The following is a 21,168-nucleotide window of genomic DNA, read 5'->3' as shown; positions in this document are numbered from 1 at the left end:
CTTTTGGAATATTCTTCTATATTCTCTGGACCCTTTTATGACAGCGGACTCTTCTTATAATGAGCATTTGAGCTGGTCTAGAGGAGTTTTATCTTACGAATTCCACATCCATCTCATGAATGATGATTATAGGCCAGTGATGAATAAACGCGAACTCTTATCTCTAGCAAATAGAAAACTTGAAGCTAATTTGGTGTTTTTGCACAAGCTGATTGACAGACGTGTGGATGCTCCCTCTCTTCTTTCTCTTATAATCTTTTATATTATAAACTTTTTAAAGTTCCTTTTCATTCAGCTAGGTCTAATTCTTCTTTTGTTGTTCCATTTCACAACACCAACTATCGTAGGAATAATCCCATTCACCGTATGATGTGCATGGGTAACGAGCACCTAAGCTTCTGTTAAATTGTTTTTTACTAATAATTTATGCTGCAATCTGTTTTTTTACCATTATTAATTTTTTTTTTTAATTATAATTTCCATTTGTTTATTTGATCCATTGACGATTATTTGTTTACTTAAATGATTATTGTTCGTTATATTGTCCATATTGTATTGTTCTATTAGGCTTCCAAGCCCTTTAATACAAAAAAAACTTTTTTATTTGAAAATCTAGCTCAACAATTAAAAAAATAAACTTATTAAGGCTATATTGACAGTAAAGATTAAATACCATATCATATTGTCTTGAGGGTTGAAGAGGGTAAAAATAGGGGTGATCATATAGAATATAGATCACCTAATTTATCTATGGCATATATCTTAGTAGATTTTTAAGATAAGAGGGCACCATACAGTACTGCATCCATAATTTACGTTAGACGATTAAAACATTGTATTAATTACTTGTAAATTGCAGATCCTTTAATTTGAATCTGATTGTTAAATCATAAAAATATACAACTTTTATCATACTCAATACATAACTATTATTTATTACAGTTTACAACACACCTACTGCAAGTTGCAACGTTGAACCTTGTTTGAAAAGTTGTACATTCGAATGTAAATCACAAGTAGAAAATAATGTTGAAAAATGTACGCTCATGTGCATTGAATTGTATTTTAAAAATTAAATTGTATTGGATCCCATCAGATGGATTATTCTAAATACGGATAACTGTTCAATGGTTGTCTTCAAGGATTTGGATGTTTGCTTAACTTTATAAAGCTCATTTGAAAATTAATGTGCGGATTCATAAAACTATAAGTCTATAACATATATAGGTGAAAAAAACATTAACTACACCCTGAAACCCATTGCTAAGTCAATAATCTGTATTACCATGTTATTGTTACAACGAAAAAAAAACAAACTCTTAAAGATCAACATATTATGTGGTGACATAAGCTTGTAGTTTTATCGTAATTTGTCTGTGTTTAGAACATTATTTTAATTTATTTAACGCTTTCATATTTTCTTACACTGCATCAATAGGTAAATACTTAAATAGATACTCAAAATGAAACACTTTATTAAAACACATCACATACAATATAGAATATATACACTTTTGGTGTAAGCCAAAACAGGAATTTTAAAACGTTATTGTTTTGGAATACATTCTAAAACAGATATATCGAAGAAATATTATATAAATATATTGTTTTATGCTTAGCTTGATTAAACAATTTTAAACAAGTTTAATCTAAACAATTTGTACATAAATTAAGTGCTAACACCAATTTATTAGCAACATTATAAAGGGGTTTTAAATGTTTATTAAATACCAAATACCCATTCAATGATCAAAATCTATTACAAAATGTGAATCAACAAATACAACTCGAAACTGTTACGGACGGTCTAATATATACGAAAAACATTTTTTTTTTTTTTTTTAATAAGAAAATCGTAACTTAGCATCATAACCAAGTTTATCAAGATTTGGAATACATGCAAAGTTTATCATTGGAGGAGGTCCACACATCAATACCAATGTATCTTGAGCTGGTGGATATAAATGTTCTGATATCATGTCTGATGATATAAATCCAACACTGTACTTCCATTCTAAAAATTAAAAATATTTCATTAAAATAGAGCAATGGACATTGCAGATATAATACATATACTCTGCCCAATGAGAGAACACGGAGTGGACCATTAAAAACAATTTTTCGGCACATCACTATGCAACGGTCTGTTAAAAAGGAACTGGTCTTTAAGGCAGGGTGTCGAGTTGGGACGCACAAAATCTGTGTGTTCTCTGGCTCGACAAAGTATAATATGAAGTATAATGTAAGTGTAATAAATTATTTACCATCAGTAGGTCTATCAACAGTATACCAGACCTTGATCCGATCTGGATGACTTTTAACGGCTTCTTCTAATTCATCTCTTAATAATATATCTTCTTCAGTCTGATTGGCAAAAAGCAATGACAATTTGGTTTCATCTTTAGGATCTCTAGTGACTTGTCTTATCAACTGCAACATTGGTGTAATACCGGTACCACCTGACATACACAATGAGAACAAACTAATATTGTAACACAGGAATAGTTTTATCAAATATTAACATTTTTTAATTTACCAGCAATCATTGATATCTTTTTGGCATAAAGGTTATGAGAAGGATCTATTCTTTTAACAGCTTTAATTTCAAAATCTCCACGCCCATGATAAATGAGACGACCAGAAGGTCCTCGAACGTCTATTGTGTCGCCTATTTCCATTTTTTCAAGATATTGTGTTAATTTACCACCATCAGGGAACTTGGGGTTTTGGTCTCTAAAATATACCTAGAAATAAATATGAAGCAATCAATAAAACAAATATATTTAAAACTGTTCAAAATAGTTTACTTTAATAACCAAATCCATATATCCAACATCATTATCACTACTGACTGGTGTTTAAGCACGGGCAACTAATTCTTCGTTTATTCTTGCTGATAAATGTATATGTTGCCCTATTGGTAAACCTGCACATTGTTTTTAGAAATTAATATTTTTGAATTAATATTATATTAACAAATCTGTATTCACACAAATGTAATAAATATTTAAATGACTCAAATAAAATTAACCTAACAAATGTTATGACAAATGATTAAATTGTAAATAAAATATAAAATATATTGAACAATTTTATCTAATAAAATATAATGAAAACTACAAATTTTAAGTACATAATAATCATTACCAAGAATATGATTTTTGGATGGCAATTCAAATCTAAATCTCCGTGTGTCATGACTAATAATATGTTTTTGAATAAGTGGCAATGGAATCTTTGTGTTTGAATCCACTAATGTTCTTTTTTTTTGGCTTTTCTTTTGGAAATTTGCTACAAATGCTGATATAGCAAAACCAGTAGTTACAACAATCCCAAGTCCAACTAACACTGAAGAAACGCTCTAAAAAATAAACATTAGTAATAGTAAATAATATATTGAAATAAAAAATTATTTAAATAAAAACAAATCGAATTCTATAAAAAAATTTTACCGAAAAATTGGACAAAAAATTTCTAACAGAAAAAGAACTCATTTTCTCTTTATAGGAAATCACAAATTTAGAAAAACGTAACTAAAAAATAAATTCAGTAGTTACTAATTGTGCTAAAAAAATAGGACTTAACTAATGAACTGTTGATGAATTGGAATGTTATCAATTTTTATTACACAAAAATCAAAAGTAAAAGTTGTTGAAGGTTATGTTTATCTTCATGGAAGAATCACACAAGGTCCTCATTTCTTAAAAGAAGAGGCACTAAAAAATTTAATAGGTTTTTCGAAAATAATAAATTGAATATTCTAATTATAGGTAACGTTTTAGTGTAATTAGAAATTATACACTGCACTACAAGTATTGTTCATAGTAGAAATTTCTTGTGAAAATATTATTTTATAAATTGAATTAATAAAAATGATGAATATAAAACATAATATTTAAAAAAAGGAAGATTTTAATATAAGAAATTAGAATAGCTCAGTTGAAATTAAATTGAAATCAGTGTACTTCCACGTTAATTGTTACCAAACTTGTTTGGATAAATTGTTTAAAAACTAAACATTGTAATTAAATAATAACTCTTTTTTTTTATAAATAATCAAATTTTTATTATACATTAAACACTTACAAGCTCTTCAATGATTCCCATTGTGACTTATGGATGCAGATTTGAAATAGTGTGCTCTATAAAAATACAAATACATAAAAGATGAATAAAAGAAGAATATTTAATTTAGGTCAAATCGCAAAAAAATTATAAATCTTAATCTGTAAATAATATTATAGTTTTATAGATAATTTTCTTGATAATGAATATAATTTTACAGAACAAGTGATTAGATATTATATTATGATTTGTAATCCAATTAAAGTATTTCAAATTTGTAAAAATAATAAATTATTTTAAGAAATTTGAAATTATTATCAAGCTATTATACCTACATGGCTACATGTTTAAGCTGAACATTATCTACACAATATAAAATACGTAATATTAACATTTAACATTGATATTGAACATGATGTTTATTATCAATAGGTACATTATATTTTATTACTACGAATTACCACAGTAATAAATTAAATGAATCACATTTGTAGCTACCTATTAATATAATTATTAATAATATGGATACACACAATACACACATTTATCAGGTAGGTGCTATATTACTAAATGATATATATTTGTATCATGCTGCATTAGGTAATTGGAAAATGATTTATATAAAAAAATTACTTTTGTGTCTTACCTATATTAAATTAAATAAAGATTTATGACCTTGAAGTATAAAATACATTTTTTAAGATAAGAGTTAAACACAAATTTGTGCTCATTGTATGTTCAACACAATAGTGTATACAAGTGCAATACCAAATATTGAAATGGGAAATTAATATTATTATTAACAGGGCATGTACTAAAACTAACATTAATTATACATTAATTAATTGCTAATACATAGCAATTAGTACAATAAATGTTTTAGATTAATTTACTTAATTTACTTAAAGGTATCACACATTTGTACTGCAAAACATTGTCAAATAAAACAAACACAAAAATTAACATTTAATAATAATACTCAAACTGATTAATCAGTACAAATTGCATTTGGTGACTCAACAAAAAGTATGGTTGACAATAGCTGAGTGCAAATAGACACTTACCCATATTGTACAAATCGTCTTGCTAATTATTATCATGTTACAAATGGTTACCCAAGTGTAATTTAACAAAAACCTGGGCCTTCACACGAGTCTTCTCGGTGAGGGCACAGTATTCTAAAGGGAATTTTACTTGAAATAAAAAAAAATAAAAAAATATTTTTTTGTTTCTAACAGTTAATACATACCTTTGAAGACGCTAGGGTAATAACGTTCAATAAGAATTAGATTTTATCAATAACCAATTTTTTTTAAATATTAGGTATAGCTTTGTGTAGGATTAAATTGCAAGTACCTACACAAACACATCGACACGACTCACTCAATTGTGTGGACTGTGATGCAGTAACAATAATAAATAATACAGTGAATCGTAAAACTTATTAAAAAAAATGTATTATTACCTACCTTTATTGTACACGTAATTCAAGGTTGATCGAATTAAAATTATTAAATAATTTTACGGAATGGTGTATATTGTAGGTAGTTGTTGAGAGAAAAAAAAACGAATCGATAAGATAATAAAATACGATATAATAACGCGCACCGTCGGTCTGGCGAACTACATTTTATTCGAACGGGCCTGACGTTCGTTAAAAAACGGTACCGACTGCACCGAAATTAGAGGAATTAACGACTATTATAAATTTACACGACCAACGCACGGAAATTGGTGGGTATCCAGAAATTTAGATTTTTGACCGGTCCGCCTAGTATCGGCTCACAGATTGTTCTACAGGACAATTTAACAGCTGCTACTGACGAGTCGGCGGGGCGTGCGTTTGCGTCCGGTTCCCGGTCGCCGGCAAAATAATCGGATAAATTCGTTTTTAAACCGTCACAATTACGATGTGTTTCATAGACCTCAACGAATCCTGTCGCCGAACACCCGCACACCGGATCTTAAGTTTTTAAATCTCAAATTTCTACGGTTTTCGTTCATACATTTTTGGCTGCGTTTGGCGCCATAACCTTAAAATAACACGAGCAATCGCATTATCGCGAATACAAATAATTACAAATCAAATCGCCTGCTTGTTTGTCTAAAGTGCGCCAAATAAAAGTGAAAACGGAATTACTGAAAAGTGAAAAATTGTATTTATATACTAATTTGTATGCGAATAATAAACCAACGCCGTCATAACAACTATTCGAGTACGCAAACGCATTACAATATACCGGTAAATATTGAACGACAATTTTATTGTTATAAATCTGGAAAATATACTGTTATTAATCAATATTTTCAAGTTATTTTATCACATTAGTGGATTGCACGTTTCCTCGTTTAAATTTAATCTACTTGACAATATTATAAATGTACGTTATTTATGTTGTCTGTATTACAGTTGAACCCGTCGTTTAAGGTCGTCCGGAAGAACACTATTCACTAATAAGCACTTACAAAAAGAAAAATGTTGAAATCAAAGGTAAAATAACAACGTGAAACTTTGAATTCTGATTTTCAATAAAATCCATAGTAATTTTAAAATGTCATGGCTGGTGAAATGTTCTCTGGTAGTCAAATACCTGGTCCCTAAATATAATACCTAATAATAATAAGTTAATTTTTTTGCCAATATAAATACGACATTTGACAGTTCAACATAAGTACAGTGAGCAAATTAACAACACCAAATTAAAAATAAAAGAGAGTGATAGTACAATATTATAATTTATAATAGTAATCAGTAAACATAAAATTATATTGACTCACTTCTATAAAAGCAAAATTTCACGTGCTAAGATGTGAGAGTTTCTTATAACATAAAATTTAAACAGAAATTGCTTAATTATTTCATGACCAACACATAATATTAAATACTAATTCTTAAATCATACCCATAACCAAACTGATCATGTTTAATATATAATTTAAAAGAACTTATACATTTTAAATATATTATTGTTATGTAGTATGAATGTATAATATGGGCTTTGGAAGTTTTTACATAACAGGTACAACAATATTAACAGTTTCAATAGGATGTAAATTCAAATTTTGTCCAAGAAATTAGCATATACATCTATTGTTTGTTTGTTCATTGGCAAAAGTAGTTGTTAATAATATATGATTTACATAATTTCTTTTCAATATGTTTTTAATAAACTTGTAGTGTAATTTTGTTTAGATTAATTAAAGAGTTTTTTTTTTAATGAAACATCTATTCTAAAAGATAGTTTTTTTATTGCTAGTTGCCTGCATTTAATATATTATAGCTTAAAACATTAAAATAAATACTAAGTCACCTATTTTAATTTTGGAACTTGCCGAATGTCCAAAATAAATAATAAATATTTTAAATCTTTTCTTTTATATGTTATTATCATGAGTGCCAGAAATTATAAGGTGTTGAAAAATATTATTAAGAACACTCGTTATTTGGGAATCATATTTTTTTGACTAATACATTTACAGATTTTGTATCTGATTCAAGATTTGGTCAATCAAATTAAGTGCAACAAAAAATATGTTAAATAATAAAATATATCTAATTCTTTATCACTCTATTTATAGACTTTATATAATTTATTGTCTATTCAATATATACTTTTATTTGTCTCTTTTTGAGAGACTATATTTGTTTGATACAATATATTATGAATTATGATTCCCTAAATATTTTCTGATAAAAAGCTTTATTCCATGCACATTTTTCACAAAAAAATATTCTATACTTCTACCTACTCTTAACAAAAATTATATATGTATGTATAATAATTCTACAATTTATATTTCTCTGTCATAGTTTTTGGGAAAAGTAAATCATATCTAATATGATTACTGCATCAAAGTTTCTGTCTATATCCAAATATTAATTTAGCATCATTATACAAACATGTGGATACAATTTACATTCACAAGTGTATTGTAATATTATGTTGAACTATTAATTGGTCTTTAGTGATGTTAATTTTTTTATTTATTTCAATATTTCAATATAACTGAAATATGGATTTAGTATTAACCTATTTCATGCCAATTGAAATAAGTATATAATTATTACCTATTTATTTTATTTCTAAACTAATTTTTATTTTTTAGATTTTATCCAGTATTTTGAGGAGTACTAATTCTTCAAAGCAACTATTTCGAAATAATTACACACAAGAAGCGCCACAACCCATCAAAATTGAAAAAAGTTGGTTTATTTTTTAATTTTAATCAAATATGTATTTTTTGTTCATGTGTAATGTTATATTACCAACTATCTATTATATATAACGTTTTTACTCATATTAAAATTTATTCAAATAGCGATAAATAAAGTCACACTTTTGGGACGAGTTGGTGCAGATCCGCAAAAACGAGGCACAGAAGAACATCCAGTTGTTGTATTTTCATTGGCTACACACCAAAATTATATCAACAATAATGAAGGCAATACATTTAGTTTATGTTATTTATTTCATCACCTCTAATATTATGATTATATTGTTTTTAGAAAGCACACAAAAGACTGACTGGCATCGTATTGTTGTATTTCGACCTGGATTGCGTGACACTGTCTATAATTACCTACAAAAAGGACAACGTGTACACATTAGTGGGAGATTAATCTATGGAGATTTAAAAGACGAATCTGGCACTACTCGAACAACTACATCAATTGCTGCTGATGATATTATATTTTTTAATTCAAAAAATCAAACTAATTAATTTAACTAAATTTATTAATATTTGTTTAGTCTATAAAATCATGCTCATTGTGTGTTGCCTATAATTAAAATTCCTATAAAAATATTTTTTTGTTATAAAAAAGTGAAGTATAGTATAACATTTTTTTTTTACATAAACATACAACTAATTACTAAGAAAAAAAAGTTGAAATTATGTTAGTTTTTATGTATCATTTTTTCTAAAACAAACATAACAAAGTGGAATGTTGAATGTAGTACATTTGTTGCACTTAACATTTTCATAAAATTATTTCTGCTATTCATAGTATGTTATACCAGGGTGCTATTTTTTTATGAGAATGTAATGATATATAATTAAAAAATATTAAAACGTGCAGCATTTTGTTATATATACATGGCATTTAATTTATCTTGTTCTTAATATATAAAAAGTACATTATCATATTAGACATGATAGTTCATTATTGTGATGTATTTATGTTTATGGTACTTAGGTATTAAATGTATCACCTTATATAGTATTTTTAATGTATGTGTAAATAAAATATTTATGCAATGTAATATGTGTTAATTATCCAGAAGTTTTGTTTGGTATGAGATGAACTAAAGAGTAAATATTTATCATAGATGTGTTAGACTATTTTCTCACTGGCTTCAAAAATTTATAAAAAATCTGTGAACATTTTAGTAAATGTTAGATAAAATATACATTTACCTAATGACGCAGAAAATAATCCTGGATATTTTTAACAACAATTTATTTTTGTAACATTGATTATTGATTAAATTAGTTTATAGCGTATCATATTTTAAATGACTCGATGTTATCAAACTAGATTAATATTAAGTTTATTAATATATTTTATATATAGTTAATCTATAACATGTCATATAGTTAGTGGCGTATCCAAACATACCAAACAAAAATCGTGAAATAACAAAATTGCTAAAGACTCAATCATTGTTTATGTCAAATATGTACATATTATACACAATAATTTTAAAAAAAAAATACAAATAAAAACTGAATTAGTGTATATCGTTGATTAATTCATCTCAATATTAATGTGGTTATCAATTATGTCATAGATCGTAGATGAACTTCCAAGTGCATCAGAACGAAAAATACATTTTTAATTTCTAAAATCGGCGTTTTTAAAAAAGTAATAAAATGTGTAACAAAAAATAAAGACCACACGAAATTAAACTAATTAATTTGTTACATTTTTTAACCCTCCCACCGCAAAAACAAAAAAAAATCTGTTGTGCCGACATCTATGACAATATAGCTTATATTCTGCTACAATTATTAAAAAATAAATATTAATTTGAACTCGTATATCTACAATTTTTTAAGTAAAGTACATGATTTTGAATTTAAAATTGTAATTTTAAATAAGTGATGTATTTACTATATTTAAGCAGAAATTCATTACCTACAGTTTTGTCAATTAAAATACGAACAATTTAAAAACTCAATAAGGTGGGGAAAATGTGTTAGCAGACTGCACATTGACTGCGAACGGGGGTTCACAACTCACCGTTTCATATTCGTATGTTTTATATATAGGTTAGGTTAGGTATATAGGTATATGTATAGCCATATAGGTTAGGTTAAAATATTGGTCGTACGGCTTTACCTAAGTAATAAACACACGGAATACGACACGACCCGGTAAGTTGTAAACCCCCCTTTACATGGTAGGTAGTTACCATTTACCTCTTGGTACCTAAGAACATTTTAGGTGATTGTAAGTGGTTATGGTTCATATACCCATATGGGCTATACGATAATATAATTATGGCACTGGTCTCTCGTGCAGTTGTAGTAGTTGTACCTATTATAATAAGCGATGGAATCCAAACCCAACAAATTTTCACTCATTCAACTAATATGCCGAAAGCCGACACAAATATCGTGAAGATTGGTACGTAGTAGTCTTGTGACTTATAAGTTTACACTTTACATCTAAAATATGAACAGAAATACAGAATGTAATCTAAATTTTTGTAGTTAACCTACCTACTTCCATTGTATTGTTCATATAGTAATTAAAACAAAACTAATGATAATCGAAAATTTCATATGCTTATAAATAGCTCAACATGAGTCGAAATATTTTGAAAATTGTTTGGTTTAGGTATAGAAAATGCTGAAATAAACATTCTGTAAAAATGTCAGGTATCTACAGTAATTTTTTTTAGAGTTACACCAAAAACTAAAATCGATTTGATCAAAAACCGGTTTAGCATAAAATTTCCCGTTTTTCATTATTTTTTTTTTGTTTTTCCTGGTGCTTTTGAAAACTACTGGGAATTTTAATTTTGTCCTCCTGATTGCACCAACTGGATTTCCCGCCAGTAAAGATACTAAAGTTGTAAATCGAAGCATTATATCTAGGTATCTATCTTGTAAGAACACAGAAAAATAAAAAAACACACATCATTGTAAAATCAATAAATCCATCGTTCCGCTCAGAACCTAAGGTGACCAATGACTATGCTTAAAAAGTCACTTTGTATATAGTTAAGAAATATTATATAGTTTTAATAATAATTATTAATTGATTGATCCATAGGTACTTAGATTACTATAACAGAATAACTGATAACTTACCTACTATATAGTTACTTATATAAATATTACATGATTTATATAATATATATAAGAAAATATATTACTGAACTGATATTATACTTTAGCGAGGTATTAATTTCTAATATCGAAGAGTATTAATGTTTAGGTTGAATTTAATTTGTCTTATATAATATGCAAGCTGCATAAATGCATAATAATACCTATAGATAGTTGATAATATATTTATATAGTTACATGTAACATTTACTATTTAGCATCATAATAATCAGTAATAATTAAATTATGTTCTACGTTCAATGAAAATTTTTTTAATAAATATTTCATCATAATTCATAACTATGGTACCTATATTTAATAGTTTGACTCAGCTATATTTGGATGAAATATTGGTATTTCACAAACTTTGGACTAGTTTGTTATACTCTGTGTATTGTATGCTTCAATTTGATTTGACATGCACTTCACAACTGAAATAGAAAACTATATTGACTATTATTACAATACACAGGCACCTACATATAATGTACTTAACCTATTAGAAGTTGGTAGATTTGATCAAAAAGTTCCTTTTTTGTATATTTTAATAATAATTAAATATTTGCTAATCTGTATATCTTAGGAATAAATCGATTGAACGAATATTTCAAACGATGTATTTTGTTTTCATATTAACGCCAAAACATTTTTATTCATAGGAGAGGTTCTTCAATGTCAAGGTCTACAGTGTGTATTAAATCATGCAATATGTAGTATCTATGTTTCACTTTCACGTGTACCAACTAGATAAAAATTTTAACTACATACATTTATAAGCTAAACACATGGGTTTAATGGTACATGCATTAATTATCTGAAGTAAAATAACAAGTACTATATAAAATAAAATGCAGTTCGTGCACATTGTATGCAACGCATATCATCATAAATATTCATAATATTGTTACTATATTATCCCGTGGTACCTACTTAAACTTTCAATAATATGCGGTTAAACTACCTATATAATGTATTCATATTTGATATAAACAACGATATAATTTAATTTATAATTAATAGCATTAAAATTAAACAAATTCGCTTCTGCAATATACCTACATATAGTAGTTTACTAGTTCATTATAATTTATAGGGAGGTAGCCGAGGTAGGTACTCAATACAATTGTATATATTCAGTCAAGTTTTGTAGAGTACCTAGCACACTATAATACGTACATTAAAATTATTGAAACTAACAGATATTAGAAATTATTTTATTTAATTGATTTTGAAATGTTTTTTTTTCATTTGTGGTTATGTTCAATACAATGTATACTGTACCTACCCATATGTCCTATAGGTGGTACCTCCCTCTTATCTACATTATCTACATGTATTTATATATTACCTACAACTTACTATAAATAGTACTTATTAGTTATTAGATACCTATGCAATATCATAACATTATACAATGTTATTAAATCAATTATATTTTCATTTAATGTGTTTATACAAATAATTGCTGGTCTAATACTTAATGCAAATATGCAATGTAGGTAATTTTGGTGATATAATCAATATTTACTATTATAGTAGGTGCCCATGTGTATAAAGAAGGAGAAGTCATGTCGTCACTTTGTTTAAGAGATTAATTTGTCTCCTTTGTCTCTCACATCGACAATACAAAACTAAAAATATGTTAACAGTTGTTTCACACACGGGGTGGTTAAAAACATGCAATATGGGGAGGACTGTACCTAAATAAATAAATAACTAAAAACATCTATCGTTTTATGTTGATTTTATTTTGGTGTTTTATATTTGGTTTTGATAAAATTATACCTTATTAATAACCATCTCTTAACTAGATTTTTATTACTATCAATTTAAAAATTACATATTGACTAATAAACTAAATTTGTTAAATAATTTGACTTATCATTTTTTAGAGACTAGTCTATCCAAAAAAGAATTTTATCCTTAGTGATAGACGAGTTAGTGCATGGGCAATATTAATATATACTCAACTAAAGACTATATTTACCTATGGGCTACAAATCATTAGAGATACGGATGATTCTATATATAATAGGTAACAAAAACTATAGGTACCTTTGTAATATTATTAAATATAAAAGTAGGGATATTTTTGAAATATTTATATTTTAATTTTTTGTCTATGATCGATCTTTGACTTTTGAGACAACGTGATTGCAGAAATAATTTTTTTAGTGTTGTTGTTGCATTTAGGTACCTACAAGGAAAAAATGAACATCATATTAGTGCGATGTCCTCTTAAGAATGGTTCAGGAGTGCAGTGTCCCTCATGACGGTCAAGTTCAATTAATGTGCACATAACGCCATAAACACTCTTTCAGTGTAGTAAAAACGGCAAACTCTATGCCAATTGTGCAATACCTAACTTCTATTGAAGCCTCATTATTATTTACTTATTTGCTATGTATTAGTATTTTATTATACATTGTATAATCACAATCTCCAATTTAAAAATAATTCTTGGATTGGTGCATTTGGTATGTATTGCGAAGTAAATATTAATGAATACCTAATAATTATTGTCTTATGCGCGATATCTATGGAAGTATAAAAATGTTATTTGTTTATAAGTTTAATTTATGATAATGTTACTTTAAGAAGCTAAAAAAAAAGGGAGCCATAAGAAAATAATATATGAGCCTTTTAATAGTAAGGTTATAGGGTTTGGTGGTTTGGAAACGAAACTATAAACACTCCCCGAGTCTCAAGGAATATATGTATTCAAAATTTGGTGCAGTGGTTTCCAAGTTTATAATCCCCATTTAAACGTACATTAATTGTTTTTTTTTTTATGGGGAACCCGTGGCAACGTGAGCCATTTTTTTTTGGGTGTGTGGTGGTAAGATAGGGATTTTATTTGTATAGGTTTAGTAGGTTTTTATGTTGGTAAAATTGTAACATGTGTTTGTGTATGTGTTGCTAAAACCCGGGTGGTCACCCATCCGGGAGCTAGCAACGTCGGCCGGTACGTGCACTCAGAGGGTTTCCGCAAATTGAGCGTACGACCGCGCCTCACCAAGCCACCATTAATTGTTATACAGATAATATATAGATATAATCATAATATACATTATATAATAAAAAAAAATATATTGATTGAGTTAAGATAAAATAAAATAATAATTGTCTTATTTATCTATTCTCTACAGTCTACTCCATAATTATTATACAATGTATTCTATGTATTCAAATAAGGTTAAGACATAATTGTAAATATTGTAATATATTAAAAGTTTTATCGTCACAAGAATTATTATTCTTTATACGATATACCTAGACTAGCCAGAAGTCACATGTAATTATTCGGTATAAACTTATATTTTATATGTTAATATTTGAAAATTTAATTCATTAGATTGTTAACAATATTAACAATAATTACACAAATTGCATTCTTCATATACTATCACTTATTAGCCGTTATAGAGTAGGTTTAATACTTTCGTTTTCAGTACCTATACTTTTATATCAACTCAAAAATGTAATGCGGTATAAAGTCCGTGTGTTGATTTCTAACTTTATTCTACAGTAGTAAATCACTATACTTTATCTAGGTTCCCACGATTATATTATTATCTACTTACATTTACCTTCATAATTTTGTTATGTGATGGACATTTAATACAAGTACACTTTGCTGGTAGACAAACACAATTTTATGTTTCTATTATTTAGTTACTCCTGTTTGACACAAATCACTTGCATCAAACTTAATCAGCACTAGAACTCGGTGTCCTTGTATTGCCATCGTAGGAAACGGAAGAGTTAAACGCCAGTGAAGACTTTTTAAAACATGTAATCCCTCTTTAAAGCATGGCATGGAGCTACCCAAGAAAATATTAATATTAATTAGTTCAAAGCTTATTAATGTAAAATACATGATACATTAGTAAAAATTGAATTTTTTGTAAATCGTTAAGGTTACACATATAATGTACATTGTACACTTTAATCATGCAGCCACCTAGTGAATTATAATTATAATAATATAATAATTAGACTTATTGAAGTATTTTGGTATTTTATAGGTAATTATTCATTATGACGTTATGAACAGTAGTAGAAACCTGCTAGAAATTTCTCAAAACTAAATTATTTGGAGTATGGAAAATTGAAGGAAACTGCAGGTACGTATACATAATGTCTATAAACATTTAAGATCACTATTCACTGTATGCAACAATAAAAACCTATACCAATGTATAGAGATAATATTTTAGAATTTATGACTGTTAATTATTTTGAAATTAGAATTCAATTAAGCAAAAAACTTAGATTATATGTTATAATATGTAGTTGTAATGTTCATAGATTTTTATGATTATTAAAAAAAGTGTCCTCGATCGAAAGTCAAATTTGAGGGAACCTTTTAAATTGAAACGTTAAAATAAACGGGCTACTGTAGTTTTATCGATTTTTCTAAATACCTGGAGAGCCGCATGAAAATTAAACTGAGACGACGATTTTTAAATGATATATTTTTTTTGTCTATTCTATTTGCTTTGATAGAATTTCGCTTATAGAATTTTGCAGATAAAATTGTCTCTAAAAAAAAACAAACAAATACCTTTAATGAAAATAAAAACTAAAAAATGAATAACAAAAGTGATAACATACTGAACACTTCTACACTTTCAATGAAAATAAATAGCTATGGATACCGAAATATTGTAATATTAATGAATTTATAGGACCTTACAGTTGTACTAACAGGGCCGTAGCTAGACGCTGGCAAGAGGGCATTTGCCAGGGGCGCAATTATACGAAAGGCGCAAGTTCATCGAGTGGCAATCTCAATTCAAATATGAAATATGATATTTGATAATTAACAAAAAAAAAAAATCCGCCGTTTATTTTTAGCGTTATCGCAATAAGTTTCTCGTCGCGCAATCGCATAATATTGGAAACCACGCTATTTCAGTCACCACAGCTACATCTGAAAGAAGCTTCAGTAAGCTGAAGATCATAAAAAATATTTAAAATCTACGATGGATCAAAATCGTCTAACAGGTATGGCAATTTTGTCTATTGAAAAAAGTTTGCTTGACCAAATATCATTTTTGTTACATAATAGAGCAATTTTTATAATAATAAAAAAATATTTATGTAATAAAATAAATATAATATACTTGTGCTATAATCAACAGTGTTTTTTTTTTTATAATTAGCATGGTAGATGAAAAAAATTGAATGAGGGGGGGGCTCAAATTTGCTTTTCTGCCAGGAGTACTACTTGTTCTTGTTACGGCCCTGTGAACTAATACGCGTTTATTATAGTTTTGAAACAATCATCTATGACGTGATGATATTATGCAGTTATATTGGTATTTTCCCATTCATATAAGAAAATTCATTATTGATGTTTCTTGTCTCCTATACTTACTCTGTCCTAATAAGGACGAATGTAAAGAGGAATGTATATTATTCTTTTCAGGAGAATATTTATTTATAGTTTATACGTGGCCCTATTACAGCTGCAGTTCCCCTCGAACACCTACCTACGCCTTTCTACAGATTTGATCTGAAACAACACTATAACAAATAGGTAGATATATCAATATATATATAGATTCTCGAGTTTATTGGAATCATATTATACATTATTATTGTTCTCATTACAGATGTAGGAAGTCAGAAAATGTGCAGTCACTGATGTACGAGCGCATATTATGACAATAAAAATAATAATAGGAACTCGACATCTCCACCCACAATTTCCTAGCTGCAATGTCGCTGCAATGACTATCTCATCAATGTGCACACCGCGCCGGTGGCGGACGATTTCATATAATACACATAACACGTGTATGGTTTTCAACTTTGCAACGTTATTTCTCGCTAATATCGCGGTGACCACACACGCACACTTATATTCTACAGGTATAATATGTATGAATTAATAAAAATACACACTCACGCGTATCATTGTGTATAGATAATGCTATAGTTATAGTATACGATCCAGCGATTCCCATGGTCGGTATAATATACAATATTATTATTATAGAAACCGTTGGTGGGCGTGACCCTCGGCGAGACCGGCTACTATAGAGCTATAAAAAATATAATAATATAATTGATTGACATATTGACAACGCTCCATCGCAATATTTATACCACGTATAATAAATATAATATATTTAATAATAATATAATGTATATTATATAGGTATGTAGGTACCTATACTGCATCATACGCGTTGCATGCGCGCGCGTCCGAGTACCTACCTAGGTATATACGACATCTCCTCCGCGAAATAACACTGCCATCAAGTTGTAGTATATAGGTATATCGTATATAATACGTTTTACTAGGTTTTTTTTACATTAGGTAGGCACATAAATACTTATATTATATAGGTATTATACATTGTATATTATTGTGTTGTATACAATATTAGTGACCGCGGGCAACAATGGGAAACGACGGCGACTGCGCTTACCTATGTATGTAGTATTACATGTATATACAATATATTATATATATATATGTGAAATGTAGGTATATATACATGTAATGAACGCGTAACACCCGGCCCAAGGGTAACTACGATTCACGATTAAACGCGATTGTGCGCCGAAGCATTGTAATTTGCAGGTTTATATATACCTATACATGTATATGTACATAGGTACAAGCGCGTATATAGTATATAATATAATATTTATGCATTGTAGGTACCTATAAGTATAAAATATATGATTGCATATAATATGATATAAATTATCTCCGTATAGTTCAATATCACGATTGATCGTTTATATGCGTGCGTACACAATACACATATATCGTAAGAACCAGAACTTTAGAAAATCAGACATACCTACCTTTAAGTAAAGACGTATAGAAATAATCGTTTAAGATGGCGTTCGGGGGACCAGGAGAAATGGGTCACAATATAACCTACATTTAAAAATAATATTGTATCATAAACGGGCATAGACGCGGTTTGCCGCCAAAAGTATACGTTTCGTTTTCCCGCCAAAACCATACTATTCGCTTTTCCGTGATATCTTACAATTTGTATAATCATAATCGTAGTGCAAAACGTTTGTACTGTTTACCTATGTATTACACATAATTAATAGATAATAATATATTAAATATACGTACGTATAATATTATCATAACTGTTATTTCCTATGTATTATTTTATCACACTTACGGCTCAAGGAAAAATAATTTACATATTGAATTTTGTCAAATTTCGTTGTCTAACTTGCCAATTTATGGTATAACACCTATGTGTATATATTAACCCTAACCTCCTAACAAAGATTTGGTTTTTTAACCTAACTCAAAAGTTGGGCTTATATATTAGAGTCCGAACATCACGTACGAATGCAAGCCGCGAATCTTATACCGGATGAATATTCGAAGCCATATCGAACGCTTTTGGAGTGTACTTGTGTACTCTTCCAGGTGCGTGACGCTGGCACGCAGAAATCGATTTTGGATTTTACGGGTGATGGAGGGGGGGGGGGGTGTAAAATTTTTGCAATTGTGGTTACAAATTATATAACAATTATTGTTGTGGTTTTTGAGTCGAATTTCAAACATTTAAGGGCCAGCGTGAAGCACCTAACGTTTGCGAGCGCAAAAATGGTTCAATACATTCATATGCGTTACCTTTAGTGTAAAAAAAAAAATTGAGCTTAATTCACAATATTTTTTTATGAGCGTCCGAAGTTAGAATTTTGACAAAATTCACCAATTGTTTTGAGTTAGAAATTTTTAAGAACATTTTTTTAGATCTAAAAATATAAAACAAAATTCCTCATAATTTGTTGTATAAGAGGGTTCATTATCCAGCTTCCGTGTCAAAATCAAAACCTTATTAAATCCTCAACTTTCTCTTCTCGTCGTCCTTATAGACAAACTCACAATGAATTTACCATAATCTATATTATACAAAACCTATATCTACAATCTACATCCTATCTATAATGTAACTCGTTATACGATTATATAACATTATCTGTATACCACTATATTAATTTTATAGTTTGTTTAAATATTTTAATTCTTCTATAAAATATATTCTTGAGAATACTTATATAATTATACATTTTATTTTACATATGCAATAACATTTTCAAAATATTTAGATTTATTTTGAGTTTTTACATATCCATACCCTGAACATATCCTAAATCCGAATTACACTGTTCTACAAGTGGAGGTACCCAGGATTTTTGAATGGGAAGGGACTAAACAAAGTAAATAAGAATTTGATGTCTGTTACCTTATACTAGGTCGTTATTACTATACCCCCGACCCCGTAATGGCGTAACCATAATAACCATAATAACCAAAATAATTGATAATACGAAAAATGTTTCTTTGAAGCCGTTTTCAGAAATATCATGGTCTGTACTTTGCCTTTTACTATATACGATTTATACCATAACACGGCCAATGCGGCAGTAAATATTAATTAGTGGAACAAATGCAATGTTCTCGGCAAAATTAAATCAACCTTTGAACCTTCCATAATAATAATAGTAAATATAAGTTACTTTAATTTTAATATCAAAAATACTTATCATGAAATATTATAGTTGACATAGGTTAACAGCATTGATATTAATAAGGATTATTAAATTCAAATTGAATGCCTACAAACTTATCTTGGAATTTTTAAACATACCCAAAGGCCATTTTTTGTAATTCTTGATTTTTTTTTACCTATTACCTATTCGCATATATGTTCAAAGTGTCCAAGCGATGCAAACTTCTGTTTTTTCAAATGAGTATCTACTTATTTTTTACTGTAAATTATTTAGTGGATATTTAAGAAAAAATATGTTGATGTGCCAAATTCAAAATTCGAATGAGTAGTTTCTCTGATATCAACATTTTCGTACTGATGAAATGATGAAAATAATCCTTAAGAATGAGTTTATAAAATATATTATGTAATATTTAATCCATATGTATTTTCCATACGCCTATCAGTTAAGATCCAATTGTTGAAATTGAAAGTGTGGAGCTGATTATATTATATTACGACAATTCGTTTTCTGTCTTGACGTATTAATATTTAGATATGGCGCAAATTGACAAATGACGTCACGTTGTTTTTATATTTTGGCACAGATTACATGCAAGTTTAAATGTTCTTACTGATGGTGTAAATTACAAGAAGCCACTATCCGGAAGGTACTAAAATTAACAAAAATAAACAACCTCCCAAAAGATAAAAAGGCGTAGGTGAGTAGAAACTTCAGGTGTTCATTTTTTAAGTCCCACAGCCATATAATAAATAAAAATGCATGTATAAGTAAATAAGTTTGATTTTAACCGGATGTATCGATCGTGTCACAAAAACATGAACAATAATTATTGTTGTTACTCGCCAAAATTGTTTTGATAACTATACAATACTTCATTGTCTTAAATTTAAAATCCACTGCCCAACCCCCAATAAAAAAATTCATTCGTGTATACTCCACTGACTGTCGCAAATGTTGACGCAACGGAGTATATGTACCGCCCCCGGTATACCGGGATAATTTTTTTTTCAGCGGTACCGTAATACCTATTATAGTTACAGATCGCAGTAGGTACCACAATATATACGTCATGTTCTATTGGATCGGATATTATTATTTTTAACGAATTCCTATACCTAGCTAAGGCTATATACTTAGCTGTCGCGGACCGTGGTGGTGGCGGCAGTGGCGGCGTCATCGCACGCTGTTCCGTGAGAAAAAAAAACTAGTCACACGCACGTGGCGAAGACTAGTTTTGCACGTACATAA

General features: G+C 28.4%; 2 protein-coding genes across 2 annotated transcripts; one reads left to right on the top strand and one right to left on the bottom strand.

Moving 5' to 3' along the window:
- Window positions 1-1,741: 1,741 nt before the first annotated feature.
- LOC111032406 (NADH-cytochrome b5 reductase 2) lies at window positions 1,742-5,827 on the bottom strand. Its single transcript, XM_022312715.1, is given in 7 exon segments — window positions 1,742-2,014; window positions 2,265-2,459; window positions 2,537-2,744; window positions 2,808-2,926; window positions 3,148-3,361; window positions 4,087-4,142; window positions 5,535-5,827. Coding segments are annotated over 6 exon segments (930 nt in total). The 5' UTR covers window positions 4,108-4,142; window positions 5,535-5,827; the 3' UTR covers window positions 1,742-1,841.
- A 215-nt stretch (window positions 5,828-6,042) lies between these two features.
- On the top strand, window positions 6,043-9,329 carry LOC111032407 (single-stranded DNA-binding protein, mitochondrial). The gene is made up of 5 exons (XM_022312716.1): window positions 6,043-6,307; window positions 6,476-6,556; window positions 8,173-8,269; window positions 8,386-8,508; window positions 8,573-9,329. Exons 2-5 carry the CDS (start codon window positions 6,542-6,544, stop codon window positions 8,785-8,787), a joined length of 450 nt encoding a protein of 149 aa, XP_022168408.1. The 5' UTR covers window positions 6,043-6,307; window positions 6,476-6,541; the 3' UTR covers window positions 8,788-9,329.
- The last annotated feature ends 11,839 nt before the right edge of the window (window positions 9,330-21,168 follow it).

The sequence above is a fragment of the Myzus persicae genome, unplaced genomic scaffold (genome assembly GCF_001856785.1).
Source record: "Myzus persicae strain clone G006 unplaced genomic scaffold, MPER_G0061.0, whole genome shotgun sequence".
NCBI lineage: Eukaryota > Metazoa > Arthropoda > Insecta > Hemiptera > Aphididae > Myzus > Myzus persicae.
Note: the sequence above shows the minus strand (reverse complement) of the source record. Positions and strands in the feature narration are given on the sequence as shown.

What these genes read in the sequence shown, in the direction of transcription:
- LOC111032407 (XM_022312716.1), top strand. An exon ending in ACCCATCAAAATTGAAAAAA is followed by an intron (nt 8,270 to 8,385) that starts GTTGGTTTATTT and finishes TTATTCAAATAG; the next exon opens with CGATAAATAAAGTCACACTT. An exon ending in TTATATCAACAATAATGAAG is followed by an intron (nt 8,509 to 8,572) that starts GCAATACATTTA and finishes TATTGTTTTTAG; the next exon opens with AAAGCACACAAAAGACTGAC.